Here is a 14,156-nt window from a genome sequence, read left to right as displayed (position 1 = left end):
CCTGGCAAGGCGGTGGTTGTGGACCTGTGCTCGACAGCTTACCCTACGGGGACTATAGAAGAAGAACTTCACAGGTTACGCTTCTGCCCAGCTACTCGTCTTAGCAGCGGACTACAGACAGACAAAATCCTCTCTCGTGTATGATGAAAGCCAGGAATCTCAGCGTTAGCAGGGGCCCTGCCTGTGTTTGGATGTAGCTTATCCTCTGGTGCAACATTCACTGTACCCAGGCAGCCGCACAACAGCTTCACCGGCCTTCCTGTCAGTTACGCTCTCGATTTAGAGGAGTCTTTACACGAGGGAGCTGCTGGACTGATAGCGTTTTAAGGACAAGTCGTATAAAAGGAGAGGGGATCGAGACAAATATCGATCATTTCTTTCAATGAAGGCATTTTAGCTCAGTGCTCATTTTTATTGAAATTGGCAGTAAATCTCCCCTAAAATATGCCTGTGGGAAGCCAAATCTCAGTGACATTTCAACTTTTGTCTGTTGCGCACACACAGCCTCAACAAACATGTGGCATTTCTTAACTTGCCATGTGCTTTCCAAAAGAGTAGCATGTTTGGTCGGGCAAAAAAACCAACCCAATTACTTGAGAAAAGCAAAACCTGTGTGTTTCAGTGGTAATAAGATAACTTAAATGTGTCACTTCACTAGAAATGTATACCAAAGACTTCCAAAAGTAAGCTTCCAGTGCAGGAAACAGCTGATTAAGCACTGAATCATAGTTACTGTAACACTTGTACTCTGATAAACACCAGTTAACATATAACCAATGTCTGCAGAGACACTAATATTTAGTCATACTGATTAAAATATTACTCAGCAACAAATCCCCTACATTCCAGATGTAAGTATTAACTCTTAGCGCTGGAACACGCTGGATATTTAAATCGATCACTTACTGTTGCACGAGCTACAATGATAAGCAAACTTACCACTTCTGTGTTTGTAATTTTTGCCAGCAGGTCCGTCAGACTGTCACCCCACTGCGACTGGTCGGCTGAATCGAGCTGCAGGCCGCAGATCGCTGCCCCCACGCTTCCTGTAGCGATCATGGATGGAGGGTACATGGCGAATCTGAAATCTGTTAGAGGAATAAAAACCTTTGGGTTAAATGTGAGTTTGTTAGTCTGAAGTACGGGCGTATTAAGTAAGGAAGCACAATCTTTGGTCAGGTGGGTGCACGTATTTACCACTGGTTTCTTTACTGCACTTTTCAGTTCACAGAGTACAGATACAGTATGATTTAGTAATCTAGCAGTCAGCTAATAAATACTCCTTCTATTGCACCGGCTATGAACGCTGGGCTCGCTAATGACCAGGGGCCTGGATAATGAGGGTTCACTGGGCTTGTAAAGGAGCTCAAAAGCAACCACCCTCACCCCGATGCAGTCCCCCTTTCCCCAGCCCGGCCCCTTTTCTTCCATCTCCTGAGTAAATCGTGTGCTCGCTGAAAAAAGCCCCATAGCGCTTGGAAAAGAAGGAATAAAGAGGCTCAGTGCCTTTGCCAATGCGCACTGCTGTAGGTCCTTTTTCCACGTGTGGTCACAGGCGTGCGTCTCAAAGACCAATAACCTTGTTAGCTCCCCTCGCTGTCATTCATAATGCAAATGAGACAGCTTGTGAACGGGCCAGAAGCCCGAAAAGGCAACTGGCATACAGTGAGAGAGGGAGACAGACAGACAGACAGGGAGAGGTTTTCTCTTCACACACACACACACACACACACACACACACACACACACACACACACACACACACCTTCTGTATTCTCTCTTTATGTCTTGTTCAACTTCTACCTTTCTTCTTGGGTAACACATGGCCTGCTTGGACGGGCCAGTGAATGGCACACATGCGCCGTCTTTGTTGCTACAACAGGCAGTGGTTTGCATTGGCGGCCCTCCTATCTTTTAGCATATTAATAGAGTGGCGGGCCTATGAGAGGGAAGGCAGAAGAGTGTGACTCCATTGTCCAGAGTCATCACCTCATTTCACCCAAATGAGGGACGCAGCATCCATCCTCTCGCCACCGATTCCAATTCAGCTAGACAGGCTGCACAAAGACCCTGGCTGGACATGAGGACAGGGGCTTGACAGGGGGGAGGAAGATGAAGAGGGCAGCGATGGACGGTGCGGTGACGAGGCAAGCAGGAGAAAAGAGGGGAAGGTCACAGGCGTGGTGGGAGGAGGGGGAGCTAGACGACTCTGCTGCACATCACTCTCGAGTCTGCGTCCAGACCCTTGTGAAGTTTTGGAAGAAGAAAAGATTTGCCCTCCAGTGACCCTCACCTCCTGCCTCCCATCCAACCCCCCACCCCCAATCCCTCCCCGCAAGTATTTCTCTGTTCCTGGGCCACCTCTGGGTTAGAGGAGTGAGCAATGGGGGCATAGAAACAGCCTGCACATTAACATATTGCTATATTCAATTGCAAAGCAAACCGCGTGCGATGGCTCTGAAGGAGATTTTTCTTCCTTCTTCTTTTTTTTATTTGGAATCAAAGAGGTAGGCCCTTTGATAGCTGCAAAGGCAGCCTCTCACTGCCTTTTTAACATGCACAGCCAGGCGCTTTCTCATCTTGTGGGCTCAGTGTTGACAAATAAATGAACTTATTATACACCCCTGTGTTAGCCGCTGGGCCTCTGCCAAGGGGGCGATTTATTAAAGGCTACCTCAAGCCAAGAGGAAAGAGCGCACAAAGCCCCTCGGCATTACATCACTGCTGTAAGAGCACAACTTTCTATAGAGGACTGAGATGACAAAGGCATACAAGGATTTACTGTAAGTGTGCAGTGAGCGCAGAGCGACAGGCGAGGCAACAGACACCTCAGCGACACAGGCGAGAAACAATGCACCGATGCCTGCGTGCTTTCAGATGCAGACACACACTGACCCCCCCACACACACGCACACACACACGGCACAGATGTTGGTTTGTGGGAGAGCTGAGTGGCAGGCAGTGGGCAGCAAGCTGATTTTTCGCACTCAAGACAAGACAGGTCTGTAACAGAACAAGGACGTGCGCGTGCAGCCGATGCGGGCTGACACTCGGGCCTGGTGGCTGCTGCATGTGGGGGGAAGAATGGCTGTATTTTAGGAGGCCCTCATTGATATTCATGTTGAGGATAAACAGTGTATGTAGCTGAGTGGGGACGCCTGCGATGGAAAGCTCCCTGTGAGCAGCGGCTGGCTGGCCCGGCCTGCACGCCTCTCAGCCCCTTCAATGGCCCTTTCTCCTCCCTGTGCCCCCTCGTCTCCATTCCTCCCTGTTCCTACCCCATGAAACTTCATCCTCGGGCCACCGGTCGCACATTCTCCTGCCCTACATGGCCCGCTCCATCTGGGTGGCTGCAACGCACACCATGCACATTAAAATTGTAAATTAATTAAAGTTGGAAAGTTGAACAACAGCCAAAGAAAAAGACGGATTTACCCTGACCTCTCTTTCCACAGCTATAAATCAGCTTCTTGTATTCTATACATGTAGCGCTTATTGAGCTTGTTTATTAAGGGAGCGCCGTTACGAGGACACGGGGTTTGGTTGACTGATTAAGGTTAAAAGCAAACATCTCTTTAGGACTGGCATGACAGTATGTTTCACCACTAACGCAACACAGACCGTCAGCCAAAACAGCCTCTGTGGAGAGCTTCTCAGAAGACAATCCACCTACCGCGGCTGGCCGAGGCCCACACGCCGGGCTTTTTCCACAAACGCCTAATTAACAAACAACAGCTTGATATTTGTGTCACTTCCATTGCTTCTTGTCTGGCTATCACTCAACAAACTAAAAAAACCCAAACCTGTGAGAGTTGCACGCTCTTGCTCAGAATTTTATGTTAATTGTAAGCTGCCCTTTTAGCCTTTCACTATCACATCCTGTGTCACAGCTGCAGTCTTGAGTAACATCAGTGTTGAGGAGCATACAGATTTGGAGTGCGATTTTTCTCCCGAACATGGTTACAGTTTGGATTAAATCGACTAAGCTTCATTCAAAAATCTCAGGCTATTTGTCCCTTTCAGATGATATTGCGTGGACTATTGTAATTCAGTGTCTGTACCCAATATACTGTCATGCTGCTCCATCATTACCTCAGCAGTTACCACTAATTCCCTGCTCATCGTTAAAGAACGAATAAACAATCTGTAAACACTCTCCAAAAGTTGAATCTGTTCATCTGGACGTAGCGTTTTGTGGGAGAAACGTTTCGTCACTCATCCAAGTGACTTCAGTCTCAGCTGACTGCAGGTTTCCCCAAACCTTATAAACAGTACATTTGCATAATGACTGAAACCAGCCCACTGAAGGAACAATGGGCTGGGAGGTCAGTTCCTTCATCATAATTATGCAAATTCCCATGACCATTGATCAACAATCACTGACCAAAACCCACTGATCAAAGAACACTGATCAATGGCCATGAGTACCATTCACAGAGAGCAAATCTGTAAACACGATCTCGGGTGTGCCTGATAGACCGGTTGTGCCTCGATTTGTCTATGTACCATGCACCACTCTCCTCTCACAGAAGCTTAGCGTCGGTGCAGACAGGCCACAAAGTGACGCTCGGCCACAGATCAGAAGTTTGGCTGACCTCAGTGGCAGCTCACATCAGCTGATGGCTCAGCTGATACCCTTCTATGCATTTACTCGGCAACTGTCAAAATATGACACGCCATTTAAGTTGCATTAGCGTGCCAACAGTTGTAGCACATCTGCAAGCTGCCTTGCAACCCATCCCCTTTTGCTGCTGTGTCTTAACCAGTCTCATCTGATGTGATCAAAGTGAGTGATTCTTGTTTTTCCGTCCAAATAGCAAAAACAATCTTCCGTTTAGTGTATGGATCCTGCAACAACCTCAAAGTGCTGTCGCAGTAGTTTTGATTAGATCCCACAGTTGTGAATATTTTTCTGTTCACGTGCTGCTTTTGAAATAAAGCACTAAATCCCAATGAGAGCATTTAAAGGCCGTGTCAAGTAGCCTTTAAAGAGGAAGACAAAAATTAAGGGACAGTATGCTGAGAAAAATGTTGAGGTCAAACTATCTGGAACCAAAGCATTTACTTTAGTACAAATATTAGTCTTTGTGGTTAACATGACGTCCGAAAAAAAACACGTACGATTTTGATTTCTAAACCTTTTTGCTGGGATAAATGTCTGTGATCTCCGGCGTGACTCAACCAGCCGCAGGATTTATAGTGTGGTGCTGATTAAACAGCAAGGTGAAGAGGAGAACTCAGGACGTGCCACTCGATGATTCACCCTGTGTGTCATGTTACTGGGCACATACTGTCAGGAAGCCTTTTCCTGCTTCATCTGTTGACAATGCAGGCGGACCGGACATGATTCCTCACATCAGCGGAGCGTGCAGGGAAAGGATAAGTCGCTGGAGAAGGTGGCTAATTTGTTCGGGTTCTGACTCATCAAACACGGAGGGGATTTTATGTAAACAAACACCAGCAAAGCTCTTTTCATTGAACACATCTGAGATGAATCATCCATCTCTAGAATGCTGAGCCCAGGCTGGAGGGGATTCTCCGTGCCACAGCCGCTTGGAGTCGAAGCTACAAGGAGCATTCCTGCCTCTGGACTAGAGAGACTTAACAGCCAAAACAAAAGAAAGAGGGCTTGTGAATCAAGCTGCGACATTTGAGCTGTCACCGATTTAAAGACGCAGCTCGTAGAACCCAGAAAAAGCCAAGGAGGCCGAAAGCTGCCGGTTTCCAAAAACTAAAGCTGTGTAAAATTAAAACATTCCCAACATGTAGCTTGGGAATAAAATAAATGGAATAACACCAAAGTTACACTGGAGTTGAAAGTAAGCACGGCTCGAGTTCCCCCGTGTTTGCCAGCTAGTGAATCATTAGTTGTCCCGATAAACTAACCAGTTAATCATCAAGTCACTTCATACGTAGTTCAAAGACACTTCCACATACCAGCAATAAGTGATCAAATACTATTCGCAGATAAAAGAACGAGCGCTCATTATTTAGATCCCAACTTGTAGCGAAATCTGCATTGTGTCGAGTCTCTCTTGGACAGCGTTGCTGGCCCAGATCCACACATTTCTTTTGATCAGCTTCTGTGACCATTGTCACCATTCCATGCATACCATTACAGAAAAAATACACCCTGCCAATATGGCAAGAAGATGGGGCTCAATGACCGCAGCAGACAGGTTGGGCTGCATCTGTCTGCCCCGCGCACCCCGTCCATTCTCCCACTTTAACTCGATTGAATAAGAATAGAAGAGGAAGCTCGGAGTGCTCGGTGTCTGTGTCTAGGAACGGAGGTTCATAATCTCCCTTAATGAGCTTGTTTCTGGGCTTTTATCCGGCAGCCTGCCTGAGGGAAACGCTGGTGTTTCCTATCAAGTGGCCCTGCAGCGCTGACCCTCACACGGCTCTGCATATGAAATGTAAGGGCCAAGCCTTTTGTCTCCTTTCTCCCAGTCTCTAGCTGAACCCCTGAGCCATTTGCATAGTCCTGAATGGACCAGCCAATGTTATTAATTAATACAGAGCCAGCCTGCGCCACCTGACAAAATCCCACCGAGTGGCCCGAACGGAACTGTTTCATCAAAAGAGAGGAGCCATTAGGAACGAGAGGCCTTATTCTCCTCTTCTCTCTCGAGAACATAGAGCCGTGGTTTTACGCGTGTTTTCTTTTCCCGTAAAGGGATGGCGGCGGTGGGACCAAGGCCACAGGTGACCCCGCTGTCGACCGGCTCGTAAACTTAAATCCTCCCGAGAGAGAGAAATCCTCCTGCGCCTTTACCTTCTCAACTCTGCTCAGAGGATGTCTTTGAGGAGGATTCTCACCAGATAACCCAAAGATTTACAGCTGGGAATGTTTCACAAACGTGGTTTCGTATTCCCAGAGATCCTCAGATGCACCAAACCGTTGACTCACTCGCGCTGTATCTTTCCTCATTTTGCCCTCACGTCGTGCTTGCCTGGATACGGAGCGCATACACAAATAAACGGCCCGATGACGATCCAGAGCTATCTCCACAGCGAGTCTCTCCTAGCATACAATGTCGGGAGGGCGATTCCAGGAGGCTCGTAAATTTATTTCCACTGCCTCATTGAAGCAATTAAGGACAAAGTGCGCGCCGAGTCTTTCACAACGTTGCTTGGGGAATAGGTCCGATCACTGACACACTGTCATTCCAAACATTAATCCGCTGGCAAAAATACAGGGTGAGACAGGAAAAAAGTAAGACATGAGAAAACTGAGGGAACTGGACAGAGAACACAGGGAAAGTATTAAAAAATGAAGCATCATTTCAAACTCTGCTGTCTGTATTGAATCCATTGCACAATCGGTGCAGGAGATCGCCTCACGCTGCGATTACCCATCACCTTCCACATGTCTATTCATCTAACTGTATACACTCCTCCCAATGTTGTCAGCACAAGGAGGTGTTTCCCATGTGGGGGGGTGGGGTTAGTTAGCATTCCTATTTGTGACCTGCAGAAAATGAAGCAGCTGTTGGTGGTGGGATTCACTGATAAGTGAGGGGGGGTGACAAAGAGCATTATTAAGGATGACTTGTGCGGTTATCCAAACTAAACGTTCGCACAAAGTCCTCGAGCATGTCCAGAAGCAGTGGAGGTAGGTGCTTCTCGGTGATCGCATGGCCCTGCCTGGTTTGCAGCTCTGATCGTGGTGACGTAGGAGAAATCTGCCCTATGGGGATTCTCAACATGCAAACGCTATCGGGTCCTCCAGCTGCAGGGCGTGGAGGCGTGAGAAGTTAAGAGGGAGAGAAAGAACGTAGGAAATTTGAAAACATGACATGCCTCAGAATTGGCAGTACAAAAACAATACACTCCTCTGGCTTTTCCCGACTCCCCATCTTTCATCTTTCCCACTTTGACCTCACTCTCTCTTCATATCATGTTAAGGCTCTCGTTCCTCCCATCCCTCCCTGCATGTTTGATCTTACGGGAACCATTCACCTCAAGTGTAAAAAGACAATGGTCTGCCTGCCTCCACCCTTGTCCGTTTGTCTTTTCGACCCCCTCAATCAGACTTTGAAGTGTTACTTCAGAGGCCGCTTTAGGCCGCTGGGAGAAGACAGATGATGGATGTCAGACCTAAGAGGCTAACACTGAAATCACTTTAACGACTAACGCTTTTCTTAGGAAGAATATTTTCTCACTGAAGGTAAGACTAGCTGTGACTGGCCCATAACAGATCTCCAAAGAAGACTTTGATACGGCCCTGAAAGAAGAAATGGCAAAGACAACACTACAAAGGATGCTAGTGTAAGCCATTAGCGCTTGGTTAGGCACAGACGAAAGAAAATAGATCAAAGAAAAGATACGTCATCTTTGGGCTCAATTCGTCCAGACTGGCTCGGCGATTCATTGCAGGGAATCGAATGTTTCCTACCTGTGGCACAGAGGGCAATGAAGGTCTGGACATGTTTCCGAATAAGTGCCAGCTTATCCTCGGGCAGCGGCAGCCTTCTCACGATGTGCTCGATGAAATCGTTCGGTGTTACTGCTGCCAGGTTCCACTTCAACTTCCCCAGGACCACCAGTTCCCATTCCTAGAGAGAGCAAGTAGAAAAGGGATGGCTGAAAAACAACTCAGTGACACAAAGTACACGCCACATTTCAGCTGCAGCTCTGCACTTTTATTGTTTAGCCAGTTGCGCTTGAGCCAAAAGTGTGTTAATGTGACATACAGCGGCGAGCATCTGGAGGTTAAGTGTTATTGTTATTAGTCTCTGCTCGGCTGGGCCTGGGACAGAGGATCACCAGCAGTGCCACCAACCCAGGTGACCTGGCATCACTGTGTCCCTCCCCGTTTGTGTCTGGCATGTGGGGACTTTCCTAAAGAGGCCCATCAGAGGCTCTGCTGTGTGAGCGCAGAATGAAAACGGATAAGCAGCCTATGTCTGTCGAGCACAGTCAGCATTACGTATGACATCTCTTATCTCAATATATCAATCAGAATCCTATTTATACACTGCAGCACTTAGTTACTATATTTTTCCACATAAAGTGCTTCGCAACATGTCGACGGCTTGTGGAAAGACAGAAACCCTGTTTGATTAATCAGCATCTGACTCTTTCATTTAGATCTCACAGCAGACTGTGCTGACACGTGCTCATCCATCTGCACGTCTGTGTAACACGGGGTGCGGATACTAGGTGTGGTGTTCTCTTTTCTGAGACTGCATTGTTACTTTCACTTCCTAGAGGAGGAGGTGATTAACGAAAGAGCTGGTGACTAATTTGGGAAAAAATTTCAGCGGTTTGGTTCCGCACTGCAGCCTTGTGACTGGGAGGATGGATGTTCTTCATTTTCCCTTTAAGAAGGAGAGACCACATGGACTCGGTCATGAGACAATTCAATATGGCCGCCCCTACTAGCAGCATGCATTTTCCCAATCACAGTGACCTTTGTCAGTCATGTCATGCTTTGCTATCTTGCTGATGTTTGAGAGACTGAAAAACAGGACATGTCTTATAAAGTGAAACCCGTCTTCTTCTGGCTACAGCAATGTTTTTGTCTATCGTTGATCATTAGCCGCCTCCTGCTATTAAAAGGCGTTTTCCATCAATGACAGTACGCAACACCGAAGCCTATAGCAATAGCTGCGACAAACCTTGCAACACATGCTTTATGCTGACAAGGGTGGCAATCTGGTATCACCCACTTCCTTCTGCTTACTGCCTTCCTCTGGTCACACCTTCTTCATAAAATTGTGGTTCTCTTTACAAGAAGTTCTTACTAAAGATGAGGACAAAAAAACGATCACATGCCCCGAGCAGCTGATCTGTTTCCTGTATCTGCGTGTCAGCCAAAATACTGCCTTATACAGAAACACAGAAAGGAGGCCTCAGCAAACCAGTTCAAGGACTGAGGGCTTTGTCTCCAGTCTGAACATGAAGGTATCAGAGACAGTTTTTTGTCAAGTGCAGCATTGCATGCAAGTGATACGAGTTTTCAGCCACAGCAGCGCATTTTGTTTTTCTTTTCAAAATAAGCCGCTTAAAACTGGAACTTTAAGACGCTGGCTCGGAGTCGGAACCTTCATTAAAGAAATGAAATTGTCATTCCAGAAAATTATGGGAAAGCATCAAATCAACAGCAGCTTGTTGGGAACTTGAATGTACTGCAGCGGCAGTCTGCTCAGTGGGTAGAGCCGCCAGTCAGGCCTGCAACCATCAGCCCCGTCTGAATCATAATATGTGGCCTCTTTCACAACATGGGTGGGATTGGCTGTTGTTTACTGAGGAATGTTTATGTAGCACCACAGAGCAGGAGGGAAAATACTTATCTGATGTGACACAGAGTTAATTAATTGGTTTGCCAGGACTTATATTCAATAAACAGGACACAGAATAGTGACTTTTTCTGTACCATGGGTTTCATGTGCAGTCAGAATCAGAAATAGTGACTCGTGACCTCACGTCAGAAATGTGTGCATCCACAGTTATTTTTGGACACCAGCTAAACTGTAAAAGGCAAACTTGAATTTCTCTGTCTCTCCCTCTCTAGCTCACAGGAACAGAGAACTTTGGCTCCAGTTCAATATGACCTCGCTGATCTGTGAAAAATATCTACCACCAGATGGCGATGGAGACCACCGCACAGGCTGGAAGGTTACTGTAAAGCCTTGAGGGTCTTATACAGTAAAGAGAGCCCTTGTAGAACAATCCTCTGCTGAGTCTTTCCTGCGCCTTTGATGTCTAAAGCCTGGACAACCGATTCAGTGAAATGGGAACAGCCCCCATGTCGAGTATACGTCACCTTTGAAACTTTTAAATAAGGAAATACTCGAGAACAACCGGATAAATCCCGGCTTCCAAACGTGCTCTGATGAAGAATAAGTTATGTAATATGTTTAACCAGCTGATGGTGACAATGTGAGTCTGCAGATGTGTTACTGCAAACTGTGTGAAACACGTAGAACTGTCGCTTACCAGCAGCTCTTGTGGTCTGATGGAGTTATCTGTGTAGATGCAAAGCTTCTCTGCAGTTAATGGACGAGTCTCTTTCAATTTGGATGCAAGAAACATGCACACTGCTCCCAGCAGCTGCAGGTTACACTTTTTGGTGGGTACCACTGCTAGAAATCTGTCTAAGTAGTTCATGGCCAAGGGAAAAACTTCTTCCTCGCACTTCTGCTCCTCACAAACCTATAAGGAGACAGCACACAAGGCGACAACGTTGACGACACGTGACTTCTTTTTCAGCGCTTGAAACGTATATAAAACTTTTATGAAATAACGAAACAAAAGAGTGATCACATAAGAGCACATTTAAAATCAATGACACACATAGTTGGGGCTCAGCCAAGAATTTGCGCCCAGCCCAGATCTGTTGCGACATCACACAATAATTCGAAAGAAATTATTTCACAAAGACTGAAATGACTTTAAGACACATACTCTCAATAGACTCGCATTCCTGCAGTTCATTCACTAAGAAATGAATTCAAGTCACAATCAGCCGAGCCAAAAAAACACCAGGAAAGCGCAGCACACGGAAACACACTTTTTTTAAACAGTCGTCATATTTTCATAAAATATTTAAAAATAGAAATAAATTATCTGGAGCGACTTTCTTCACACCATAATGTTCAGGAGACTCTTCCACATCATATCCGACAATTCCTATTCGTATTCATGCGCGATAAATATCAAGAAAATGTCAAAATAAGAGGCAAGTCGCAAGCGGCTGGTGTGGCGTGCCTCACCGCCGAGCCGATATAATTATTTCAAAAATTAATTAAAAATCTTCAGTGCGTCAGATTCTGACAATATTTACATGAAAATAAAGAGGAAAGACTCCAGATTGTTTAGAGACGGGTGTTGACCAGAAATATTTGAAGGATCGTCAATAAATGAACAGAAATCTTCGGCAAGTCACTGGAGACCAAAAGAAGCGATAAGGCCCTCGCCCTTCCCGACATTTAAATAGATATCTAAAGCGATCGCAATGCTTTTTGTGATCGATTCTGTATTTGGTGGACACCTAAGACCCTCTTCTGTCATTGCCGACGGCTTTTAAGCGCTGTTACTTTGCTTTTGACACTGTAAATCCTCTTAAAAGCACTCCTATAAAAACCAACATGGCGATACAGCGCAAGTCAGCATTGAATTGGGGGAGTGCATACGTGTGCATGAAAATATTCAGCCTATCTAAAATAATAACATTAAATAATCAACGGGCAACATGTGCAGACACCATGTGAGGCAGATAAAGGAAATCCTCCGGTGTCACAGATGGCACAGCTGGCACTTTCATAAACGCAGCGATCGGACTTTAAAAATGGAAAGAAATTGCGTTAAACGGCACCGACGAATAATATAAGGAAATAGCAGTCGGAAATATGAGTCGTATGTCATATGTGCTCCTCGGAATATTTCAACCATTGCTCGATATAGAAATGAAACAAATCGAGAGGCTTTAAAGTCGAGCACGGAAATAATATGTCTTGTCAGCACTCGGTGTTTCGCTATACCTCCAACATCCAAGTGGCCACCATTCTCCTCATGAACGGCTGAATATCTTTCTGGACGCCTTTGAAATAAGAATATTGGGGTAAAAACCTCTCCTCTATAGTCAACAAGCGCTGCAGGACTCTGTCATCGCACAGAAGATTCGGATCGGGACGAGCTCGTATGATGGTGTCCATTTCGAGGCAGAGCAGCTCCATGGTGCTGGTGTTTTCACTTAAGTTAAAAAGTAGGATTTCGCTTTCGGAGACGTCAAAGGCGTATTGCAGAGCGAAAATGCAAAAAGATGGCAGGAAAAGTCTTTTAGAGGCATAAAAAGCGAGACTGCAGGGGCTCCGTAAGAGTAGTCCTGCCTCTCCTTGTTGAGAACTTTTTCCTCTCTCCCCACAGCTCGCCTCTACTTTCGCTGCCTAAGATCAGGCGCATTTAGCCTGCCCTGCGTCCGCCACTGACGCAACTGCATTACCTCTGTATAGACACAACAAGCTGCATTCCAGTCTCTCTTTCTACTGTCCTGCTGTGAAAGACAACTTTTACCAAACTTGATGCATTTTGGATGCAGATGCACAGCAGTGTAGGGGCAAACACAGAATAACACCATCCAACTATGGCCACGTTATTTTACTAACTGGGGTTCAAATAAGCCAATTAGAGTGGTTCCTTTGGCTCCGTTAAAGCATTTAGCCTACTGACAGTGCATTCAGGTACAGTCCTTGTGTGCATTTTTATTGGGGAACTTCTTGTTGATGCTGGTGCCTGATGAACTTATGATGATCGTTACAAAGTCAGGATATAGAATTGTTACATTATGTTCATTGTTGCTTTATTATTGCACATATTTTCAGCATCAAAAGGCTCCCAGAAGTCAGCCTTAGTTGATAAAGTGCTTCAAGAGCCCCCTTGTGAAAATAATTTGTATATTAGCTCAGATTAGGGAGGCAATGAGAGGACTAATTTATTGATGTCTGCCACTTTTTTCATTGCATTGCAATGGACTCAGTGAACCTTGGTGCAGATGTGATGCATGTAGATACTGTAGGCAAGCAGCCATAAATACAAGTTAGCACTTAAAGATGCACGAACACGCGCGCGCGCGCCCGCATAGACACCAAACCCGCCAGCGCACATAAACGGACACACATCATCTTATACTTTTTTTTTTATAGCCGCCACAAAGCTGCTTGTGGTTTATGAGATAACTTTCTAGGAAATTTCTAGCAGCAATGACTTTTTTTTTCTTTTGCATAATCTTCTGTTAAAGATAACACAAAGATGAGACGCGCTGGCTTTGCACAACACAAATAATATCAACAGAAAAAAATCACTATATATACACACACACACACACACACACACATTTATATACTTTTAATTAGACTTCCGTCATCATTTACATGGAAAAACAAGCAGGTGGAAACGAGAATGTAAGTCGTTGAGCAGATAATTAAAAAAATGACTGCCAAATGATTTAGCCTCACATACAGTCACAAAGAGAATCTGCATGGGTAAATATGTTAATCCCCGTCCCATTCTTAGTCAACTTCAAAGACCGAGCCGTGAAAGAAACGAGACATCAGTGCATCAGGGGAAGACTGGGGACTGTAAAGTCCTCAGAGCTTTAGAGCTGTTAATTTCCATCTGAAGCTTGCTGGCTCTATAGCAGTGCTTGT

At 45.7% G+C, this 14,156-nt stretch overlaps 1 protein-coding gene across 2 annotated transcripts in view; it reads right to left on the bottom strand.

The window, feature by feature from the left end:
* Positions 1-14,156, bottom strand: part of ccnd2a (cyclin D2, a) — a 153,207-nt gene that overhangs the window by 7,944 nt on the left and 131,107 nt on the right. Inside the window, exons 1-4 of one of the 2 annotated variants that reach the window (XM_003447052.5) lie at positions 12,492-12,943; positions 10,948-11,163; positions 8,402-8,561; positions 940-1,088 (exon numbers count right to left, since the gene is read on the bottom strand). In XM_003447052.5, the coding sequence (XP_003447100.1) occupies positions 940-1,088; positions 8,402-8,561; positions 10,948-11,163; positions 12,492-12,686 (720 nt within the window). In that variant the 5' untranslated portion in view covers positions 12,687-12,943. Of the gene's footprint in view, positions 1-939; positions 1,089-8,401; positions 8,562-10,947; positions 11,164-12,491; positions 12,944-14,156 lie in introns of those variants that run through there. The other variant, XM_005471149.4, reaches the window with a different exon arrangement.

This window comes from Oreochromis niloticus, linkage group LG7 (genome assembly GCF_001858045.2).
Source record: "Oreochromis niloticus isolate F11D_XX linkage group LG7, O_niloticus_UMD_NMBU, whole genome shotgun sequence".
NCBI classification, from domain to species: Eukaryota; Metazoa; Chordata; class Actinopteri; order Cichliformes; family Cichlidae; genus Oreochromis; species Oreochromis niloticus.
This window is presented reverse-complemented; position numbering and strand designations above follow the sequence as displayed.